Raw genomic sequence first — 20,524 nt, 5'->3', positions numbered from 1 at the left:
TTTCCTAAAATTAAACTCAAATCAAATAATCATCTGGATAAATCCCACTCTGGGTCGCGGAACGTCGATGTCATACGCGGCGGTGGTGGCTCATATACCGCCGTGTTTCATCGCCGTGCGCGCAGCGGCGCGAAACAAGCCGCCTTCAAAGAAAACCCAACCCCAGAAGCCTGCTACGATAACCTCTAATGGATTTGGCGGCAAGAAGAGGGATCCCGTGTGGCAATGTGTTCAGAACTGTGGTGCCTGCTGCAAGCTCGATAAAGGCCCCAGCTTTCCCTCCCCCGGTGAAATTTTTGACGACCCTTCTGATGTTCAGGTCCCTTTCCTATTGTGTGCCAAGTGATGAATGTAAATTTCTTGATGTTTGAGTAACTTAAGTTTCACTACTCGAAATATGTGATGTCAAAAATGCATATATTTTATATGTGTTACAGCTGTATGAAAGCTTAATTGGTCCTGATGGATGGTGCATAAACTATGAAAAGAGCACGAGAAAATGCTCCATATATGCCGGTGAGTTTTTCAAGATTCTTAGTTCTATAGTGCAACTTTTGGCAGCTTATTATTGAGTCTGTCTGCTAAAATTGATTCAAATTTTGGGCAGAACCAGTTAATTACCATTGTAAGATTCATTTTGAAGCTTCGATTTCATTCTTGAGATATGAAATCATGCTTTTGTTTGATGAAGATTTCTGTTCCTTTTCCTTTTGCACTTTAGAACGCCCATACTTTTGCCGGGTCGAGCCAGAGGTTTTTGATTTACTATATGGAATCAGCAAGACAAAGTTCAACAAGGAGGCTTGCAGGTCATACAATCCTAAACCTATTTCCCTTCTTGTTTTGGCTCAGTTGAAGTGTGGTTTCTGATTATGGTGTTTAGAATCTTTTTCGATCAAAGTGAATGCCATGTTTTCATTTCTCATTGAATGTCTTGAATTCAGTTGCTGTACGGATACCATTAAAGCTGTGTATGGACTAGATTCGGAGGAGCTGCAGACTTTCAATCATGCTGTATGGACAGATATCTCCGAATGATGGATGCATCTTGTAAGTGGAAGTCACATTCATATTCTCATTGTAGAAAGAATTTTTAGTGTCATTGAAGTACATAGATCCGGCTCGAATGTTGGTTTGACTACATGATATGAGTAAATCTGTGTGTCGGAAGCGAGTAAATAATCAAATTCAAGTCGAGCATCATCTGCTACAGAATGCAGCATATTTTAGCTTTCTTGATGCTTTTATAGTTCTCTATACGCTCAATTCGTCCCATTTTTGTTTCTTAATTTCTGATTTATAGGAAGCAAGTAAAATCCTTTCTCATCTGGAATTCATTTTGTTTGCCCTTTTCCAGGTTAGAATCCTCTCTATGGAATTTAATAGTCGGCATATGAATAGCTAATAAACATTGATCATATGGTTTCATGCTTCTGATCACACAACAAAAAAATTCGGCTATTTGCGACGGTTTTATTGCTGCAAAACCGTCGGAAATTCGAATTTCCAATGCTTTGCGAGTTTTTTTTAAGGCGTTGCAAAAGCCTTCGTCGGAAAAGTTTTCGACGGTTTTAAACAAACCGTCTGAAATTTTTGACGGTTTTAATATAAACCGTCGAAGACTTTTCCGACGGTTTATAATAAACCGTCCGAATAAATAATCGATTTTTTTAAAGAGGGTGTTATATATATATATATTTCAATAAACGATTTAATTTTAATATTATTAGTAATATTAAAACATAATTAATGACATACAAATAACAAATTAATAAAAGATTAATATTATTAAAATTTAGTTCGGTCTAATACAACAATGCTACGGCATAATGCACTGAAATCCGGAGGAGTCTGTCACATCATCGTCTGTCACATCGTCATCCTCGTCTTGATCCTTGCCAAGCTGGTGGGTGGGCTCCTTGATGCGCAACGTCGTGCTCCTCGTCTTCCCTCCGCTTTGTGGAGCACGGGTGTCGTTGGCGGTCTCCTTTTGCTTACCCCTTTGAATGACAGTCACCAACGAAGTTGCAATTCGCCACATTTCATCAAGGCTTTTCTACATCCCCCTATGTTCAACTTTCAGCCGCTGCGACTGCTCTCGTTCCAGCCTCGCCTTCTCCCTTGTGGCACGAATCGCCTCATCCTGTGCTGCAACCGTGGATCTCATCTGACTCGGACCACGTCGACGAGGAGTCGTCTCTACATAGTCTGTGCGACAAACCCGAGACCGTATACTCGTCGATGACTGACACCACCGACGACATCGAAAGATGTTCACCTCCTCCACCGAGGGGTGAACATCTCCACTCTGCGAATCTTCATACGGCCTGAACGAGTAGTTCTCCGAGAGACGACGCTCCACCTCCGCCTATTTTCCACAATATTTATGATTATAAAAACCAATAACGGTGTTTAAAACTTTATAATTAACGAAAATAATATAATTGAAGTCGTATGCACCGTAATCCGTCGGGATTTCTCGTCTGCGAATGTTCTGTCAGGACGTATGTGCGTCACTAGATGAAGCTCGTAGCTACTGGGATCTCCTTGCAGCTGCTGACGCTGCATCGTATGCACGTGCAAGTATTTAGAGTATATTGTAAGTGAGTAGGAATGATTGAAATTCAAATAATGTTTTGATCAATAAAATTCTATATTATAATTACCAGATTAGCAACGTGCGCTGCATATGGCCTCGAGCCGCCCACGTGCTTGGTGATACCAGTCCTTGACAATGTTAGCGGTGACCCACCGCCTAGCGTCTAGCCGCCTAGGCGACTGCCTTTTTTTTAAAAAAAAAAAAACCTAAACAATAAATCACTTGGAATATTCATGAGTTTTACTATAAAATATTTTATGACTTATATTTTTCATTTTTTATACGAAACTCTTATAAAATTTTAATAATAATAATAATAATAATAACAACAAAAAAAAAACAAAAATTTTAATTTTTTGCTTGACCTTCTTTTCTGCGCTTCTTTTTTTTTTCTGTGTTTTGTTTCTCGCTTCGTGTCTCACTTTTAATTTTTAATTTTTAAATTTTTTTAATAAAAAATATTAACCGCTTAGGCGGATTTCTGCCAGCCTAGGCGGCTTGCGGGGATTAGGCGAAAAACGCCTAGAGACACAGCCTAGCAAGAAAGCGAGGCGGTGAGCAACCGCTTAGCGCCTAGGCGACGCCTAGGCGGGTCTAGGCGGCGCCTTTTAGAACCCCGCCTAGGCGTCGCCTTTTAGAACACTGGTCCCTGGTCTTTAGTCTCGATACTTCTGTTTTTCCCGTAGCTATGAGATAATTTTTGTCATGGCTCGGACGCCAAGTGTGCAAGATAGCCCGCCCAGATATCTTTATCTACAGCCTGGGCACATTACCATGAGTCCTCCGCTCATGTAATGTATACACGTCTGCGTTCATGTACAATCCGTTTTTTATTAAATAATTGTAGAAAATAAAAAAAAAAAATTAAAACAAGGAGGTCACACCAATGTACAAACTTGATGTGGCCTCACACTTAGGATGTGTTTACTTGACTTGATAACTATATGATAAGCTTGTTAATCCAATCACATCAATTGTTTATTTTGAAAAAAAAAAAATCAATTCTCCTCAAATCTTAAGGCCTGTCATTCAACCCTTATTTCATGAGATATTTCATTCTTAATTACATAAGGTATAACATATCCTGAACAATATTTGTGGAAAAAAATCTACACAAATCTTAATCTATCCGCATTTAATTCATTTGTTTCCTTCCCAATTTCTCTCTCTCTTTAATAACTCAATTTATCAATTTTAACTATTTTAAAACAATAAATATTTTTATACCCAATAATTTTGATACATGAAAATGACTCAATTGTGAATCAATAATAATATTTATAATATTAAAAAAATCAAATCCAAATTATATATGAATACAAAATTAAACATAAGATTATTTAACATAGGTGGAGGGTGAAACTGTAATTCGTTCATCAATCATTGTTTCAATTCCAAAATTAATAACTCAAAGTAAACATGTAATTGTCTATCTATCATTATTTCATATCAAAATCATTTTAATAATCATAGTATGATTTATCACATGTAATCTCATCTCACTAAGTAACGCAACCTTAATATAATAAAGATATATATACATATATACTAAATAATAATAATAATAATAATAATAATAATAATAATAATAATAATAATAATAATAATAATAATATGGATTATTGTATGTTACACCTGAAGTACTTCTCTCTTTATGATGTGGTCAAGTGTCAACCATTGGATCATCAACACAAATGTCAATTTTCATAAAAATATAAAAGTCTCACGTGATCTAATGGTATATATATATATATATATATATATATATATATATATATATATATATATATATAATAGAGATTATTTTATGTTACGTCTGGAGTACTTCTCCCCTATTATGTGATCAAATGTCAATCATTGGCATATCAACAAACATATCAATTTTCATGAAAATATAAGAGTTTCACGTGTTCTAATGATATTTAAATAGGATGAGAAACACTTTTGATGTCACATTGACTAATCCAAGATAAGTACATATCTTTTGTGGTAAGGAAAGAATCTCGAATGGACGAAAATATATATGAATTGATATTTGTAATAAAAAAATCATTTTCGTTGCCCTTCATCCCTGATCATATATAGGACAAAGAGAACATATTACAGTGTTTTGAAGCATATACGTTTAAAATTTTAAAACTGATATATATATATATATATATATATATATATATATATATATATAAATACATAAAACATAGATTTAAACATTTTTTATTTTAAAAAAAAGTATATAAAGATAAAACTAGAAAAACCGAACACTTTTTTAATAGATATAACTTTTTGTCGCATTCATAACCTTCTTGAGTGCACTAGCAATCTTTTGAAGGTTTTTTTTTTATATTTAATTTAAAAATTATGGTTTTTTAATAATTAATTTTAAAAAAAAATTAATTGTAAGTTGGGTGAAGAAGTATATTAAGAATACTTCAAAACGCTAATGTGAAAAGCGGACACTGCTTAAAATAATGTCCGCCTCCCCGATAGCGGACGTGATTTGCGTCTCCTTCAAAAATATCAAATTATCGAACACATATAAAAATTATAACACTGTGAGCCACACATAAAAATTATAATACTCGTGAGCCGTGAGCAAGATTCCTGACAAATTATTCAGCGAGATTCCTGCAAAGACTGAATTCATACTTTTGACCAATTATTCAGCGATTCCCGCAAAGACTGAGTTCAATACTTTTGATCACATTGAACAACGTAAATTTAATAATACAATACTTTCATTTCAATATAACAAGCAGATTCATGTATCATTTATTCACAATTACTCATCCCATTGTCTCTTGCACTCTTATGAGAAGTTCTTCACAATTTCTAAAATCTTTCCTCCTTTCATCCTCCCTCCTCCTACCGTTTCTGTATTTTTTTCCTGAAATTTGTTCTTCGGTATGGATAACATTGATGTGCTTCTATATTTTGGTGATCATGTTATTGTCGAGAATGAGTCGATCGAATATAGTATCCCATATATTAGATCGATTCGAGTATTAAGATCAATTTCTCTGTTCGAGTTGGTTGAATATGTGCATAAAATGTTGGTGATTGATCCGATGAAATTTACTCTGAAGCTGTCGACGAAATACTCATTCATCGAGAAATCAATATAACATGAAATTCCAATCGACCTCGTTGATGCTGATGCTCTGGAGTTTTTAATACAATGCCCCAATATACATGTATTACATTTGTACGTTGAAGCAAATCAAATTGATCGTGATGATGAAGAACCATATATTCCACATGTCACTAAAAGATTGAGAAATATGCACTTGAATCATGAGGGTGGATTGTTGGATCAACATATCACTGGCTCATCTGAACCTGAATGCTGGCCAAATACGGGTCTGGGTTGGAAACAAAATGTCGGGTCAAAAAATTGGAATTCAAACAACCAGAATTTCGCTCTACACGATGATGTTCCTAGAATTGATGACGAAGATGTTCCTAGAAGTGATACTGAACCAGAGATGTCATATGGGGAGACTGAAGAAGATGATGACAACGATGCTGAGGATTTGAATGATGGTGAACGTGTGAGCATGCATGCAAATATCGATGAAGGGACGTCATCTCGTCCACCACCTCGTCAAACGTTACAGAGGCAAGTTGTACCATTTCTCTCCAGCAATTATGATATGCCATCATTTCTTAATAAATATTTCGGAGAAGAGACTCCGAATTCTATCAGTGTATCTTCCGGAACATGAACAAGATATTATAATCCGGAGATAGGAGAACTTGGTGTAAACATGTTATTTAAAGATAAGAATGATCTGATTGCATCCGTGAAATATTATTCAGTCAAAGTTTCCAAGCATGAGTATCGTGTCGTTGATAGCACACATATTCTGTGGAAAGTACAGTGTAGAAATGATTCTTATGCTGTCAGATGTCGTTGGGGTCTTCGAGCTTCTTTCAAAGAGAAAACAAGTTACTAGAAAATAACTAGATATGGCGGCCCTCACACGTGTATATCTACCAACGTCGTCATAGACCATCATAACTTGAATAGCGATATGGTTGCACAGACGTTGTTGGGTATTGTACGATGTGATCCTTCGTACGAGATTAAATATATCATGGAGAGCGTGAAGGATAAATATGGATATCAAACCTCGTATACGAAGGCGTGGCAAGTCTGAAACGCGCAGTGAATTTTTTTATGATACCTGGGAAAGTTCTATGCAACTACTTCCAAAATATATGCGTGCTCTATCCAAATATAATCCCAAAACAGTTGTCGAGTGGAAGCATCTCAGATCGAACACTGAATCAATAAAAAAACATTGAATTATGTTTTTTGGGCATTCACGCCCTGTATAGATGGATTTCGCCACTGTCGGAAAATAATCAGCATCGACGGCACACATCTGTACACAAAATACAAGCACAAAATGCTGATCGCAGTCACTCTAGATGCGAACAATCAGGTGCTACTGTTGGCATTTGCAATTGGATGAAGAAACCACGTGGTCTACGTCTACGCGAACCTCTACGCGATACTAAATCTTGAGGATTATTTTGAATCACATCATCATTGTCTTCACTGCTCTGGTTTTGTTCATTTGAATAACCTGGGAAAATAACTGGTGAAACAACATTTCTTTGAGGTGCCGACGTGTTATGAAAACCAGGTGGCTGAGGGTGAACATTGATCAGTTCTGTAAAACTTTGGATGTTGCTCCAAAATGGAGTTCGATAATCCTCGTCGTCATATGCACCAGATGGCCCCGTATTTTTAAATATACCCGATGGTCCTACGTTATATAACCCACTAAATGACCCTACATTTTCAAAACCATCAGATGGGCCTGCATGGTCATGCCAAACATATGACCTTAGAACATATCCTAAAGATGACTTATGCGGATCATTAGAAGTCGTACTGAATTGTTGTGGAATATCATGTTGTCCAGCAGCAAATAAATTGCGTGGATATGGCAGAAAACCAATCCCACCGACTGTATGAGATATAATGTGAACAGTTATGCGCTCATACCATGGAAAGTAGTCATCATCTGTCTGCCTAGATCTTCCATGCAATTCACCTTGGACAACATACCGCATCCTTCTGTTCCAAATAGTAATGACATTTTCATGATATTCCCTCCAGTCTGTGTTGCGATGACCTATTTTGGTGATGTTGTGGAGGTCATCGTTGTCAACTACAAGTCCTGTAATAGGTTGACGCATTTCAAATTGTCTCAACACTCGATTCGGACGATGCGATGCATCTCCACAATTTCAAAGCAGATCAAAGGACAAACACATCGGCAAATATTAGTATCGTATGAATTCATTATTGTTCTGACATCTGGATCGTTTCTGTCGTATACTATCCAGTTAAACTGCAAATTTAAAATGCAAATTTTAGATAAAAATTTTTATAAAGAATTTCATTGTTGCAGTGTTTATATATTTTAGTAGTATACTTTATCAAGATTCATACGATCAAAACAATCTCTTATAATTTGAAGAGCGTGTGTCGGTCCATGTGTCGGTGCATGAGTATAACTGAATACATTGTTCCACTTACAATAAAAAAAATGATTAACAATCTAGTAAATTAATCAGAGTTCATATTATGACAATAAATTTTTTTTACCTGCACCATAGGGAGCAAATGATATAATTTTATCAGCAATTTGGGGCCACGACAAGAGATAAGCCAGTCCGATCAGGATTAAAAAATTTAATCCTTCTCCATGTCCATACCTGTCATTATTAAAAAATATAATTCATTAAATATTAATGTGGTCTCAGTTAATCATAATAAATTATACCTGCAAAATATGTAGAGGACCAGTTATTATAAATTTTCTTATACGTGTTGCATTGCACAACTCACGATATATGAACGCTAAAACTGCACTTCCCAACTGTAAGATTTTATTCGATCAATATTCCCGCGCAGTTGTAAAAAAATCAATCTAGCCGATCCTCCTTGATAATCTGGCTGCATTATTCCTTCGATAATCATCAATGTTACACACCGACTATATTTTACAATATCAACTCGAAACTATTATCTTCAATATGTGTGGAGATGTAGTGTTCGTATAAAGCGGTCATCGACAAGTGACCACCTTTGAAATGCGATACTAATGGCGTAAATCCCAATAAATTGAGACATATGTGTTTTCATTCTCCCACTTTGTGTGATGTATCTATACCAAATACAGACTCACCATCAATTGGTAAACCCAAAATAATTGAAACATCTTGCAATGTGATAGTCGTCTCACCGTATCTAAAATTAAATGTGTGTGTTTCACGTTGTCATCGTTCAACTAGAGCAGTAATCAAATGATTATAATAAACACGAAATTCACATTGCAAAACACCGAAAAATCTCATATGGTGTAAATATAATTTAACACGGCTATGCAAGACATTCTCCAGATATAATTTCCAAATCAAGTTGTCCGATCGTTTGTCTCGAACAATTTCATCAATAGTTTGCGAAGAAACTACTGATGATATATGTGATGCTTGCAAATGATCTTCTACTGTTGGCATTCTGAAAAAAAATGATAATCATCAATCAACAAAAAATTTATATAATGATCAATTGGTACGAATTTTTCAAATATTATTATATACTTATCAAAATTTAAGTTACATGTGTAACACATGACAAATAAGTTTTACGAATTAAACTAACAAATATCATATTTTTATAAATTCGAATTACATATTGAAAAATTAAATGAGAGCCGAAAGAATTAAATGGAAGAATTAAAAAATTATTAACACAACAAACCTATCTGAATAAAAAAGGAGGGCCGAAAGATTTAAATGGAATGCGGAAGAAATGCTTGGCAAACAACCGAACAAGTTTCGTACAATTTTCAAAAATACTTATGTGAAAAAAAGGATGAGAAGCAGACATATTTAACATCAAAAAATGACCCTCCAATCATTTTAGTATCACATTTATGCAAAATAATGCATGTTCGTGATGCATTTGCCAAAGCAGACATCACGTGCTAGTTGCGCTGCTTTGGCAGCATCCTCACACTCTAACACGGGACCCTGCGTTATTGCAGGGTTCGCTGTTACCAGGGGCGTTTTGCAGTTTTTTTGCAAAACTCTCTGGACCGAATTATTTATGCAAATTATTGTAATTTTTAGGAAAAATTACAATAATTTGCATAAATAATTCGGTCCAGGCGGTTTTGCAAAATACTGCAAAACTCCCCTAGTAACAACGGACCTTGCAATAACGCAGGGTTCGCTGTTAGAGTTGTGAGGATGCTGCCAAAGCAGATGCATGTCCGTTATGCCTGCTTTGGCATAATGCATCACAGACATGCATTAGTTTGCATGTCCGTGATATTAAAATTATTGGATGGGCCTTTTATTCATGTTAAATATGTCCGCTTCTCTTCCTTTTTCTCACAGAAGCATTTCTAAAAATATTACGAAACTTGTTCAGTTGTTTGTGAAGCATTTCTTCCGCATTCCATTTAAATCTTTCGGCTCTCCTTTTTTATTCAGGTAGGTTTGTTGTGTCAATAATTTTTTAATTCTTTCGGCTCTCATTTAATTTTTCAATATGTAATTAAATTTTATAAAAATGTGTTATTTGTTAGTTTAATTCATACGAAACTTATTTGTTATGTGTTACACGGGTAACTTAAATTTTGATAAGTATATAATAATATTTGAAAAATTCGCACCAATTGATAATTATATATTTTTTTTGTTAATTGATGAATGTCATTATTTTTTCAGAATGTCAACAATAGAAGATCCGAATGTGTTGTATTTGCAAGCATAAAATATATCCTCAGTAGTTTCTTCGCAAACTATTGATTAAATTGTTCGAAACAAACGATCAGACAACTTGATTTGGAAATTATATCTGGAGAATGTCTTGCATAGCCGTGTTAAATTATATTTACACCATATGGAATTTTTCAGTGTTTTGCAATGTGGATTTCGTCTTTATGATAATCATTTGATTACTGATCTGGTTGAACGATGGCGACGTGAAACACACACATTTCATTTTAGATTAGATACGGTGAGGCGACTATCATATTGCAGGATGTTTCAATTATTTATGGTTTACCAATTGACGGTGAGTCTGTATCTGGTATAGATACATCACACAAAGTGGGAGAATAAAACACATGTCTCAATTTATTGGAATTTACGCCATTAGAATCGCATTTCAAAGGTGCATACTTGTCGATGACCGCTTTATACGAACACTTCATCTCCACACATATTCAAGATAATAGTTTCGGGGTTGATGTTGTAAAATATAGTTTGTGTAACATTGATGATTATCAAATGAATAATGCTGTCAAATTATCAAGGAGAATCAATTAGATTGATTTTTTTACAATTGCTCCGGAATGTTGATCGAATAAAATCTTATAGTTGGGGAGGTGCAGTTTTAGCGTTCCTATATCGTGAGTTGTGCAGTGCAACAAGTATAGGAAAATCTATAATAACCGGTCCTCTACATATTTTGCAGGTATAATTTATTATGATTAACTGAGACCATATTAATATTTATTGAATTATATTTTAATAATGACAGGTATGGGCATGGAGCAGGATTAAATTTTTTAATCCTGATCGAACTGGCTTATCTCTTGTCGTGACCCCGAATTGCTGATGAAATTATGTCATTTGCTCCATATGGTGCACGGTAAAAAATTTATTGTCATAATATGAACTCTGATTAATTTACTCGATTTTTAATCATTTTTTTAAATTGTAGGTAGAACAATATTTTCAGTTATACTAATGCATCGACACACGCTCTTCGAATTATAAGAGTCTGTTTTGATCGTATGAGTCATGATGAGGTATACTACTAAAATATATAAACACTGCAACAATGAAATTCTTTATAAAAATTTTTAACTGAAATTTGCATTTAAAATTTGTAGTTTAACTCGATAGTATACGACAGAAACGATCCAGATGTCAGAACAATAATGGATTCATACGATACTAATATTTGGCGATGTGTTTGTCCTTTGATCTGCTTTGAAATTGTGGAGATGCATTGTCCGAATCGAGTGTTGAGACAATTTGAAATGCGTCAACCTATTACAGGACTTGCAGTTGACAATGATGACCTCCACAACATCACCAGAATAGGTCATCGCAACACAGACGGGAGGGAATATCATGAAAATGTCATTACTATTTGGAACAGAAGGATGCGGCATGTTGTCCAAGGTGAATTGCATGGAAGATCTAGGCAGACAGATGATGACTAATTTCCATGGTATGAGCGCATAACTGTTCACATTATATCTCCTACAGTCAGTGAGATTGATTTTCGGTCATATCCACGCAATTTATTTGTTGCTGGACAACATGATAGTCCACAACATTTTAGTTTGCCTTCTAATGATCCGCATCAGTCATCTTTAGGATATGTTTCAAGGTCATCTGGTTGGCATGACCATGCAGGGCCATCTGGTGGTTTTGAAAATGTAGGGTCATCTTGTGGGTTATACAACGTAGGACCATCGGGAATATTTGAAAATATAGGGCCATCTGGTGCATATGATGACGAAGATTACCGGACTCCATTTTGGAGCAAAATCCAAAGTTCTACAGAACTGATCAATGTTCACCCTCAGCCACCTGATTTTCATAACACGTCGGCACTTCAAAGAAATGTTGTATCACCAGTTTTTTCCCAGGTTATTCAAATGAACAAAACCAGAGCAGTGAAGACAATGATGATGTGGTTCAAAATAATCCTCAAGGTTTTGTACCGCGTAGAGGTTCGCGTAGACGTAGACCACGTGGTTTCTTCATCCACGATTGCAAATGTCAACGGTAGCACCTGATTGTTCCCATCCAGAGTGACCGCGATCAGCATTTTGTGCTTGTATTTTGTGTACAGATGTGTGCCGTCGATGCTGATGATTTTTCGACAGTGGCAAAATCCATCTATACAGGGCCTGAATGACCAAAAAACATAGTTCAATGTTTTTATTGATTTAGTGTTCGATCTGAGATGCTTCCACTCGACAACTGTTTCGTGATTATATTTGGATAGAACACGCATATATTTCGGAAGTAGTTGCACAGAACTCTCCCAAGAACCATAAACAATTTCCACTGCGCGTTTCAGACTTTGCCACCTTCGTATACGAGATTTGATATCCATATTTATCCTTCACGCTCTCCATGATATATTTAATCTTGTACGAAGGATCACAGCGTACATTACCCAACGACTTCTGTGCAACCATATCGCTATTCAAGGTATGATGGTCTATGCCGACGTTGGTAGATATACACGTGTGAGGGCCGCCATATCTAGTTATTTTTCAGTAACTTGTTTTCTCTTTGAAAGAAGCTCGAAGACCCCAATGACATCTGACGGCAGAAGAATCATTTATACACTATACTTTCCAGAATGCGTGTGCTATCAATGACACGATACTCACGCTTGGAAAATCTGACTCAATAATCTTTCACGGATGCAATCAGATCATTCCTACACCTAGTTCTCCCTCTCTCCGGATTATAATAGCTTGTTCGTGTCCCGGAAGGTACACTAATAGAATCCGGAGTCTCTTCTCCGAAATATTTATTGAAAAATGATGGCATATCAGAATTTCTGGAGAAAAATGATACGACTGCCTCCGTAACGTTTGACGAGGTGGTGGACGAGATGACGTCCCTTCATCGATATTTGCATGCATGCTCACACGTTCACCATCATTCAAATCATCAGCATCGTTGTCATCATCTTCTGCAGACTCCTCGTATGACATCTCTGGTTTAGTATCACTTTTAGGAACATCTTCGTCATCAATTCTAGGAACATCATCGTATGGAGCAAAATTCTGGTTGTTTAAATTCCAATTTGTGGCCCGACATTTGTTCCCAACCCAGACCCGTATTTGGCCAGCATACAGGTTCAGATGGGCCAGTGATATGTTGATCTCACGATTCACCCTCATGATACAACTGCATATTGTTCAATCCTTCAGTGACATCTGGAATATATGGTTCTTCATCATCATGATCAATTTGATTTTCTTCAACGTACAAATGTAATACATGTATATTAGGGCATTGTATTACAAACTCCAGAGCATCAGCATCAACGAGGTCGACTGGAATTTTATGTCATTTTGATTTCTCCATAAATGAGTATTTCGTCGACAACTTCAGAGTAAATTCATGGGATCAATCACCAACATTTTATGTACATATTCAACCAACTCGAACAAAGAAATTAATCTTAATACTCGAATCGGTCTAATATAGGGATACTATATTCGATCGACTCATTCTCGACAATAACATGACCAACAAAATATAGAAGCACATCAATGTTATTCATACCGAAGAACAAATTTCAGGAAAAAAAAATACCGAGATAGTAGAAGGAATGAGGAGAAAAGATTTTAGAAATTGTGAAGAACTTTTCGTAAGAGAGCAAGAGACAGTGAGATTAATAATTGTGAATAAATGATATATGAATTTGCTTGTTTTATTGAAATGAAAGTATTGCATTATTGAATTCCCGTTGTTCAATGTGGTCAAAAGTATTGCACATCATTATTGAATTCACGTTGTTCAATGATATATGAATTTGCTTGTTTTATTCTTAATATACTTTTCCACACAACTTATTTGTGCAATTAATTTTTTTAAAATTAATTATAAAAAAAACCCATCTTTTGAATGCGTAAAAATGTTCCAAAGAAATGGAGAAGGGACATGACGGAATTACCTATAACTGTATAACATTGCAAACAAGACTTGAACATTACATGTTAATGTGTAATTACCTCAAATTTTGTGGAAAATGTTGAGTCTATAACTTTTGGGTGGTTTAAAGAAGTCATTAAAATTGAAGGACGATTTAGACAATTGTGTGGAGAACCTTAAAGATTTGATGTACACAATTGCTTACTAGAAAGATATAGATTTTGTAAAAGAGTTAATAATAATAATAATAATAATAATAATAATAATAATAATAATAATAATAATAAAGGAGTAGATGTTCTTCTGCAATAATTTAACACATCAACATCCAACAATTCATTCTTATGTGGACTTAGAAGTGACAAAAGTTGCACCACGTAGCTGATTGGCATTTTTAGACATTTTTGGAAATTGAATTGGGTGTTGATGGTGAAATGAATCAACAAAAGGAAAAAGAATCGGAAAAGAATTGAAAAAAAATAAAAAATTGATTAGAGATCACAAGATTTTGATTAAAATTGACAAAAGTTCAGGTATCTACCTGAGTCAAAATTGAAGAGATCACATCACAATTCACAAGTCACAACTATACAATTACAACAAGAAATGAACAATTTTAATTAGATGCTACGTCGTCTCTACCGGAAGAGGCCTCGTGAACATACAATTTTGGATTCTTGGAAACTAGTGACTGTTGTCGGAGATGTGCAATAAATAAATATTGGGTAAAAATTATGTTGATATATAATTTTTTATTAAATATTAAATAGAACATTGATATAATAATTTTTATTAATCACTCATTGTCGAATGAAGTAAAAAAAATTTAATGAAATTTAGCTAATTCATAATTTATTTATCATTTATTTGAAATTTTATTTAAAATTTTTTATATGTAGATAATATGTATTGAATCAAATATATATAATATTTAAACAAAAATAAATAAATTTGAACATTATAAAAATAAATTATATATTTTTAGTTAAACTTTTAGTTATGCCTATGTTGCGAATTTTTCATGATGTATTTCTAAAAAATTATACAAATAAATTGTAATTAAGATACAAATTAATTTTTTTAATAATTAAAATTTCACTTAAACTAAAGGAAATTTTGAGTTAAAAATCCATTTTTTAAATTGAAAATTGATTTTAAAATATTTTAAAAAAATAATCTTTTATCCATTTTTATCAATTTAGTTATTTAAAATTATTTACATACTTTTTGTGCATTGCAAATTTCTCATTTTTTTTCCAAAAAAACATCAAATAAATAATAATTATGATAAATAAATATTTTAGGTAACCAAAAAATTCATTCAATCTAACAAAAAGTTCAAGTGAAAACATTACGGTTGACTTGAAATTAAAAATATCCAAATAAGTAAAACTTATGATTTAAAAATTTTAATATATTAGTTATGTCAAAATTTTGTTCCAATAAAAATTAGGCCATATTTTAACAAAAAAAAAATTAAATTTATAATTTTTTGTGATAAAGGTAAATACGTATTTAAGTTAAATTTTATCAAAAATAAAACCAAAAATTAACATATATATACTAATTGCATATGCCAATTGCCAATGACTATTTATTCAAAAGTTCTAACTAACTTCTAAATATTAATATTAATATTAATATTTTTATTCCTATATGTATTAAATCTATAACCTATTGAAAACAAGTGATTGGTTTTTATCATTTTATCTTTATACATTATTTTGAAAAATAAAAAATAAAAATTGTATTTTCGATATAAGAAATATTTTTAAATATTTAAATTTAAATGCTTCAAAAGTTATATGACGTCAATTGATAATTATGCTATGCTTATCAGTGAATAAATAATAACCTAACAATGAGTAATTTTAGCTTATTAATTAAAAAAATTAAACACGTAAAATATATTATTTTTAGTCAGTCCAAGGGGCAGACCGCTTTCGTTTGAACTAAAGAATGCATGAGGGGTTTGTGTCAAAGATTAACAATAAATAATCACCAAAATGTGATAATCTTGTGGAGCAGTATACCATGGCTTCAAAGTAATACATTCATACAAAATCTTAATCCAGTGAGATGTAAAAGAACATGATAGATAAGATCTTCTCAATTCACCAGTAGCCAAAACTTCATAATCAAATAACATAACCAATTCTCAATTTTTTTTGCTTTGAATAACATATCATTAATAGTCAAGCAACATTTCACTACATAATTACTGAGGCAGAAGATTTGAGTCAAGAATTTATTTGGCCTCCTTTTTAGTCTTTGCATAAGATGTACCTTTATCTACAAAATCTTCTTCGCCTCTATCACCATGCAAGTATACCCACAAGCCCCATTTTCCATTGTATTCGACGCAAGGATCGTGCTCAGAGTGCAACCGATCCAAAGCTCCGCTTACAACTTGTTTAACTGTATTTTCAGGGATATTTTCAACAACGAACTGAGAGTCTTGTATTAAAACGCAAATATCGGCTCTGGTTCCCATGCTGTTAGGCAACCTGGCGGCTGCATCCCTGACAAGACTTAGTAGAGAAAATTGAGGTGGACGATTCGGCTTAAATACATAGTGACCTCGAGCTTTTGTCAATGCTTTATTGCTGCTCATTCGTAACGGGGCAACTGCAGATTTCTTACCATCTAAGGTGGTGTAGTGAAAAATACGGTTTGGAATCAAGTACCGTATAGTTTCTTCTCTCTGGAAATAAGCTCTTATTCTGTCACAGGTTTGAGAAATTGTATTTGGGTTCGTCCTTGTTCGATCATTGAATCTTGTATGGAAATCTTTCACATGCATCAGCGCCAGAGGGAATGGAGGAAGCCTGGAGATCTGTTGAAGAATCTGTTGCTCTCCTCTCAGCCAGATGGTATACTGCTTAACTATTTTGACAAGATTTTCTTGAGAAATACCCCAAGCTGTGGAAGATGTCTCCACCTTGGTACACTTCTCTTGTGTCAAAATACTCCGGATTGGACCCTTCCAGAGCCACGTTCTACTTAATCTGTCGTAAATAGTCAGAGGTTTCCACCATCTTGCTCCCAAGGGTGCTGTTTCTGATGCAAATATCTTGAGGGCCCCCCTTACTAATTCTACAAGAGGATACTTGCATTCCAAGATACTGGAGTCACCCGGCTTGGATCTCACACGGGTGGAAATTTGATCAGCGGTTAGAGATGGCAAATTTCTTTGAAAATATTCACTGTTGCAAATGATCCCAGGAGAAGATCTATCACTGATTGGTTGGTTAGTGCATGAAGAATGATATCCAATTGCCAGGGTGTTATCTGATGAAAGAGGAGTGACCATTGCAGCTCGAATCGCGGAGAGAAGATGTATAACAGAAAAAGGAAATTCAGAGAATGTTCTAGAAATGGTTTCATGGCACAAATCTTGCGCGTGAAAATCTTCGTGATTGTTAGTCTCTTTTTTAATGGGAAAATGCTCAATCCTTTTGAGAGATCCTCTACTGGTCAAACCATCTTCCTCCAATTTCCTCTTTACCAAAATTCTCTCTCCTTTCTTGTCATTGGCCAACTCGTACAACACCTTAGCAGCAATAAACTCTTCCTTGTTAAGAATTACCTCTGATGGTCTTTTAGAAACTTCAATGTTTTTCGTTTGCACTTCTTTAGGTTTCTGATGCCATAAATTGAAATATGATACCATAAAATAAAAGATATTTAGAGGAAAATCATCTCTATACTTGCGCACGACTTCTAGCACTTGACATTGTTATTATCTACATAGAAAGTTTTACAAGGAATGCAGTTGCAAGGTGTCAACATACCTGAACCGAAAGAGCTTTTAAATTTGCCCATCTTTGTTGGTTCATAGCGTGAGTTTGCAGATTCTGCACGTTTGAATGAGACAAACATCAAATCGAGGCATATAACACCATAATACAGTATGTATACCAATAACAGGACAAGGTATAATTATTAAAACGGTGCTTATGTAACAATTTCAAGACAAGTGAATCAGTGTAAGATTTATGCACTGCTCATAACATACGATGGAATGGGCTCTATTAGACTAAGTAATTGCTCAAGTAACTCTAGAAAAATCCAATATGCAGTCATAATAATTAGTGAACCATCACCTCTTCCAATAAGAATATACCTCAAAAGTTACAGCACAAGATTAGCAGGCTAGGCTGGTCACATTTGTTCTTGACCTTCTAACTTCCCAAAATTGTAAACAGTATACACCCAAGAATGGGAATCAAAGAAAAATAAAAGGCATTACAAGTACTAGTTCCACTTGCAGCATAAGATTTTGGGATATCCACCATTCATTGTGAATGGGAGGTCACACCAATCTAAATGTCATGGCTATATCAGGTGTAGCATAGAATCCACCATCTAAATGCCCGAATAGATAGTTATTCAAAATGATCGATCATAGATTGACTAAAGCCGTTCAACTAGACAAGTTTAGCTTGCGAAAAGTGTGAATCCATGTTCATATTTTTCCCTTCTTTCCATCCGACAATCCATTGTAACTCAAACCATCCACATAAACAGAACGTAGAGTGTTGAAATTCTTACAACATCTGGTGCGGACAGGATATACATCATGTGAAAATGTTATATTGTTACAACATATATATTCCGCATGTGTCTGCCCCAAATAAAAGAGACTACACAGCATGGTCCTAAGCTTAGTGTCACTAAATATAAATCAATCATAAAGCAAACAGGAACACGAAATGCATTGCACATTTAAGGGTACAATCCAGAAATGTGCAACTTTTTTTTTTAAACAAAAAAAAAGCTTTTTCATCACGTAGAGACGAGAGACTATACTTGCGGGGGGAAAAAAGTGAAACGAGAATTTCAGAAAAAAAAAACACACACACACACACACCCACACACAAAAATTGATTTGTCACCTGAAATGAGTCGCTGTCACAGATTCACTCAGAAACTTGCCTTCTGTTTCAACACAAAAACATCACATTCAACAAACAATCATAAATAGACTCTTGAATCTCAAGTAACTTGGACATGAAAAGAAAAAACTTTTCAACGTAAAAAGGCTTCCCGGAAATGCCATTGAAGAGTTGAGACAAAGCCCATAAAGCAGCAAAGTAAAACATACGCAGAAAAAAACCCAAAAACGAAATGGTACGTACCCGAAAATTTTATATCTCCTCCTCAACGATTCCTCCGCCCGAAGAAGAAAAAACCCAAAAACAAGAAAGACAAAAGACTGAAAAATGAGTGAGAAAATTAAGAGAGAGACGAAACCTTTATGTAGGAAGACGGGTAGACGCTAAAGAGACAAAAAGTGAAGAAGTTTCCCTGCTGGGAAATGCCAAGAATAAGCAATAAAGTGATTCAACGTTGAGTTGAATTCAAAGGATTGGAAATAAATTGAAGGGCTTAGCCCAAAAAAAGATTTAGTAATTAAATAGGATTCTATGTTGTTAATAATACATATGATCGTGCGATTATCTATCCATTAAACGTGAGAAAGACGACTTTTTCCCAAATTTTAGTTATTTTACTTATTTTGTTTGATTTTTATGTAAAAATGACGAGAGAATATTTTGTATGAATGTGTGTGTGACCATGCATAAAATCAAATTCATTTATAGTTATAGATTCATATGTTATAATTCTAAAAATGATGGAAAACTCCATCAGAGTGAAGCAATTACATATCAAAAACATCTCCATTTGCTTCTTTATTACGATCTGTCAAAGCGCACTTTCGGCCAGAAAAATAGCAAATAATTAGGCAGTGAAACTAAAATTTAGAAAATATGAGATTATATTTTTCAACAGCTTATATAAGTATATGTGCATGTGTATTGAGATTAGTTTTAACTTCTCTCCTGCTCACAATAGCATCATATTTAACATGTGTTTAAATTAACTGGTAAACATTTTCCAATTCCACGCGTGATTTTGAATCTCTCTAGCTACCGAGATTGCGTTTGGTTAAATCTGAAGCATTTGCACCCCCATGTATCCAAACAACACAGAAAAATCTGAAGCATTCGCAGGTTCATGTTTCGCCATGCACACGACAAAACCGCTTCTTTCGTTCTCCGTCAACAGGAAGCAGCAGTATATAGAGTAGAGATTACAGCTTTAGCTGTTCAATTCTTTGCTTCTGCGGATTACTCGTTCACCTGCAATCTCATTTCTCTATGCTTTTGCAGGTTATGGTGAGGTGTGTTATCAATC

At 34.5% G+C, this 20,524-nt stretch overlaps 3 protein-coding genes across 6 annotated transcripts; 1 reads left to right on the top strand and 2 right to left on the bottom strand.

Annotated features, from left to right (window-relative positions):
- The first annotated feature begins 42 nt into the window (after positions 1–42).
- LOC140883793 (uncharacterized) lies at positions 43–16,893 on the top strand. 4 transcript variants are annotated; one of them, XR_012150464.1, is made up of 6 exons: positions 43–319; positions 438–516; positions 722–809; positions 945–1,050; positions 1,304–1,357; positions 16,754–16,882. XR_012150464.1 is itself a non-coding variant. In XM_073290388.1 (5 exons), exons 1-4 carry the CDS (start codon positions 68–70, stop codon positions 1,036–1,038), a joined length of 513 nt encoding a protein of 170 aa, XP_073146489.1. In that variant the 5' UTR covers positions 43–67; the 3' UTR covers positions 1,039–1,050; positions 16,754–16,893. The 4 variants fall into 4 exon arrangements, 3 of the variants coding, with proteins under 3 accessions (XP_073146489.1, XP_073146501.1, XP_073146481.1); XM_073290388.1 differs by lacking the exon at positions 1,304–1,357 and having other exon boundaries at positions 16,754–16,893; XM_073290400.1 differs by lacking the exons at positions 1,304–1,357; positions 16,754–16,882 and adding an exon at positions 1,358–1,456.
- On the bottom strand, positions 1,665–2,607 carry LOC140883816 (uncharacterized). Its single transcript, XM_073290411.1, has 2 exons — positions 2,461–2,607; positions 1,665–2,368 (listed from the first exon to the last, which is right to left on the bottom strand). The coding sequence occupies exons 1-2, from the start codon at positions 2,566–2,568 to the stop codon at positions 2,057–2,059; spliced, it is 420 nt and encodes a 139-aa protein (XP_073146512.1). The 5' UTR covers positions 2,569–2,607; the 3' UTR covers positions 1,665–2,056.
- LOC140866692 (uncharacterized) lies at positions 16,572–19,648 on the bottom strand. Its single transcript, XM_073271728.1, has 4 exons — positions 19,465–19,648; positions 19,222–19,264; positions 18,118–18,180; positions 16,572–17,966 (listed from the first exon to the last, which is right to left on the bottom strand). Exons 3-4 carry the CDS (start codon positions 18,160–18,162, stop codon positions 16,572–16,574), a joined length of 1,440 nt encoding a protein of 479 aa, XP_073127829.1. The 5' UTR covers positions 18,163–18,180; positions 19,222–19,264; positions 19,465–19,648.
- Positions 19,649–20,524: the final 876 nt, after the last annotated feature.

The sequence above is a fragment of the Henckelia pumila genome, chromosome 1 (genome assembly GCF_033568475.1).
Source record: "Henckelia pumila isolate YLH828 chromosome 1, ASM3356847v2, whole genome shotgun sequence".
Classification (NCBI taxonomy): Eukaryota; Viridiplantae; Streptophyta; class Magnoliopsida; order Lamiales; family Gesneriaceae; genus Henckelia; species Henckelia pumila.
This window is presented reverse-complemented; position numbering and strand designations above follow the sequence as displayed.

What these genes read in the sequence shown, in the direction of transcription:
- LOC140883793 (XM_073290388.1), top strand. Translation starts at nt 68, where the DNA reads ATGTCATACGCGGCGGTGGTGGCTCATATACCGCCGTGTTTCATCGCC. An exon ending in ACGACCCTTCTGATGTTCAG is followed by an intron (nt 320 to 437) that starts GTCCCTTTCCTA and finishes TATGTGTTACAG; the next exon opens with CTGTATGAAAGCTTAATTGG. An exon ending in AAAATGCTCCATATATGCCG is followed by an intron (nt 517 to 721) that starts GTGAGTTTTTCA and finishes TTTGCACTTTAG; the next exon opens with AACGCCCATACTTTTGCCGG.
- LOC140883816 (XM_073290411.1), bottom strand. Translation starts at nt 2,568, where the DNA reads ATGCAGCGTCAGCAGCTGCAAGGAGATCCCAGTAGCTACGAGCTTCAT. An exon ending in AGAAATCCCGACGGATTACG is followed by an intron (nt 2,369 to 2,460) that starts GTGCATACGACT and finishes TGTGGAAAATAG; the next exon opens with GCGGAGGTGGAGCGTCGTCT.
- LOC140866692 (XM_073271728.1), bottom strand. Translation starts at nt 18,162, where the DNA reads ATGAACCAACAAAGATGGGCAAATTTAAAAGCTCTTTCGGTTCAG. An exon ending in TAAAAGCTCTTTCGGTTCAG is followed by an intron (nt 17,967 to 18,117) that starts GTATGTTGACAC and finishes TTATGGCATCAG; the next exon opens with AAACCTAAAGAAGTGCAAAC.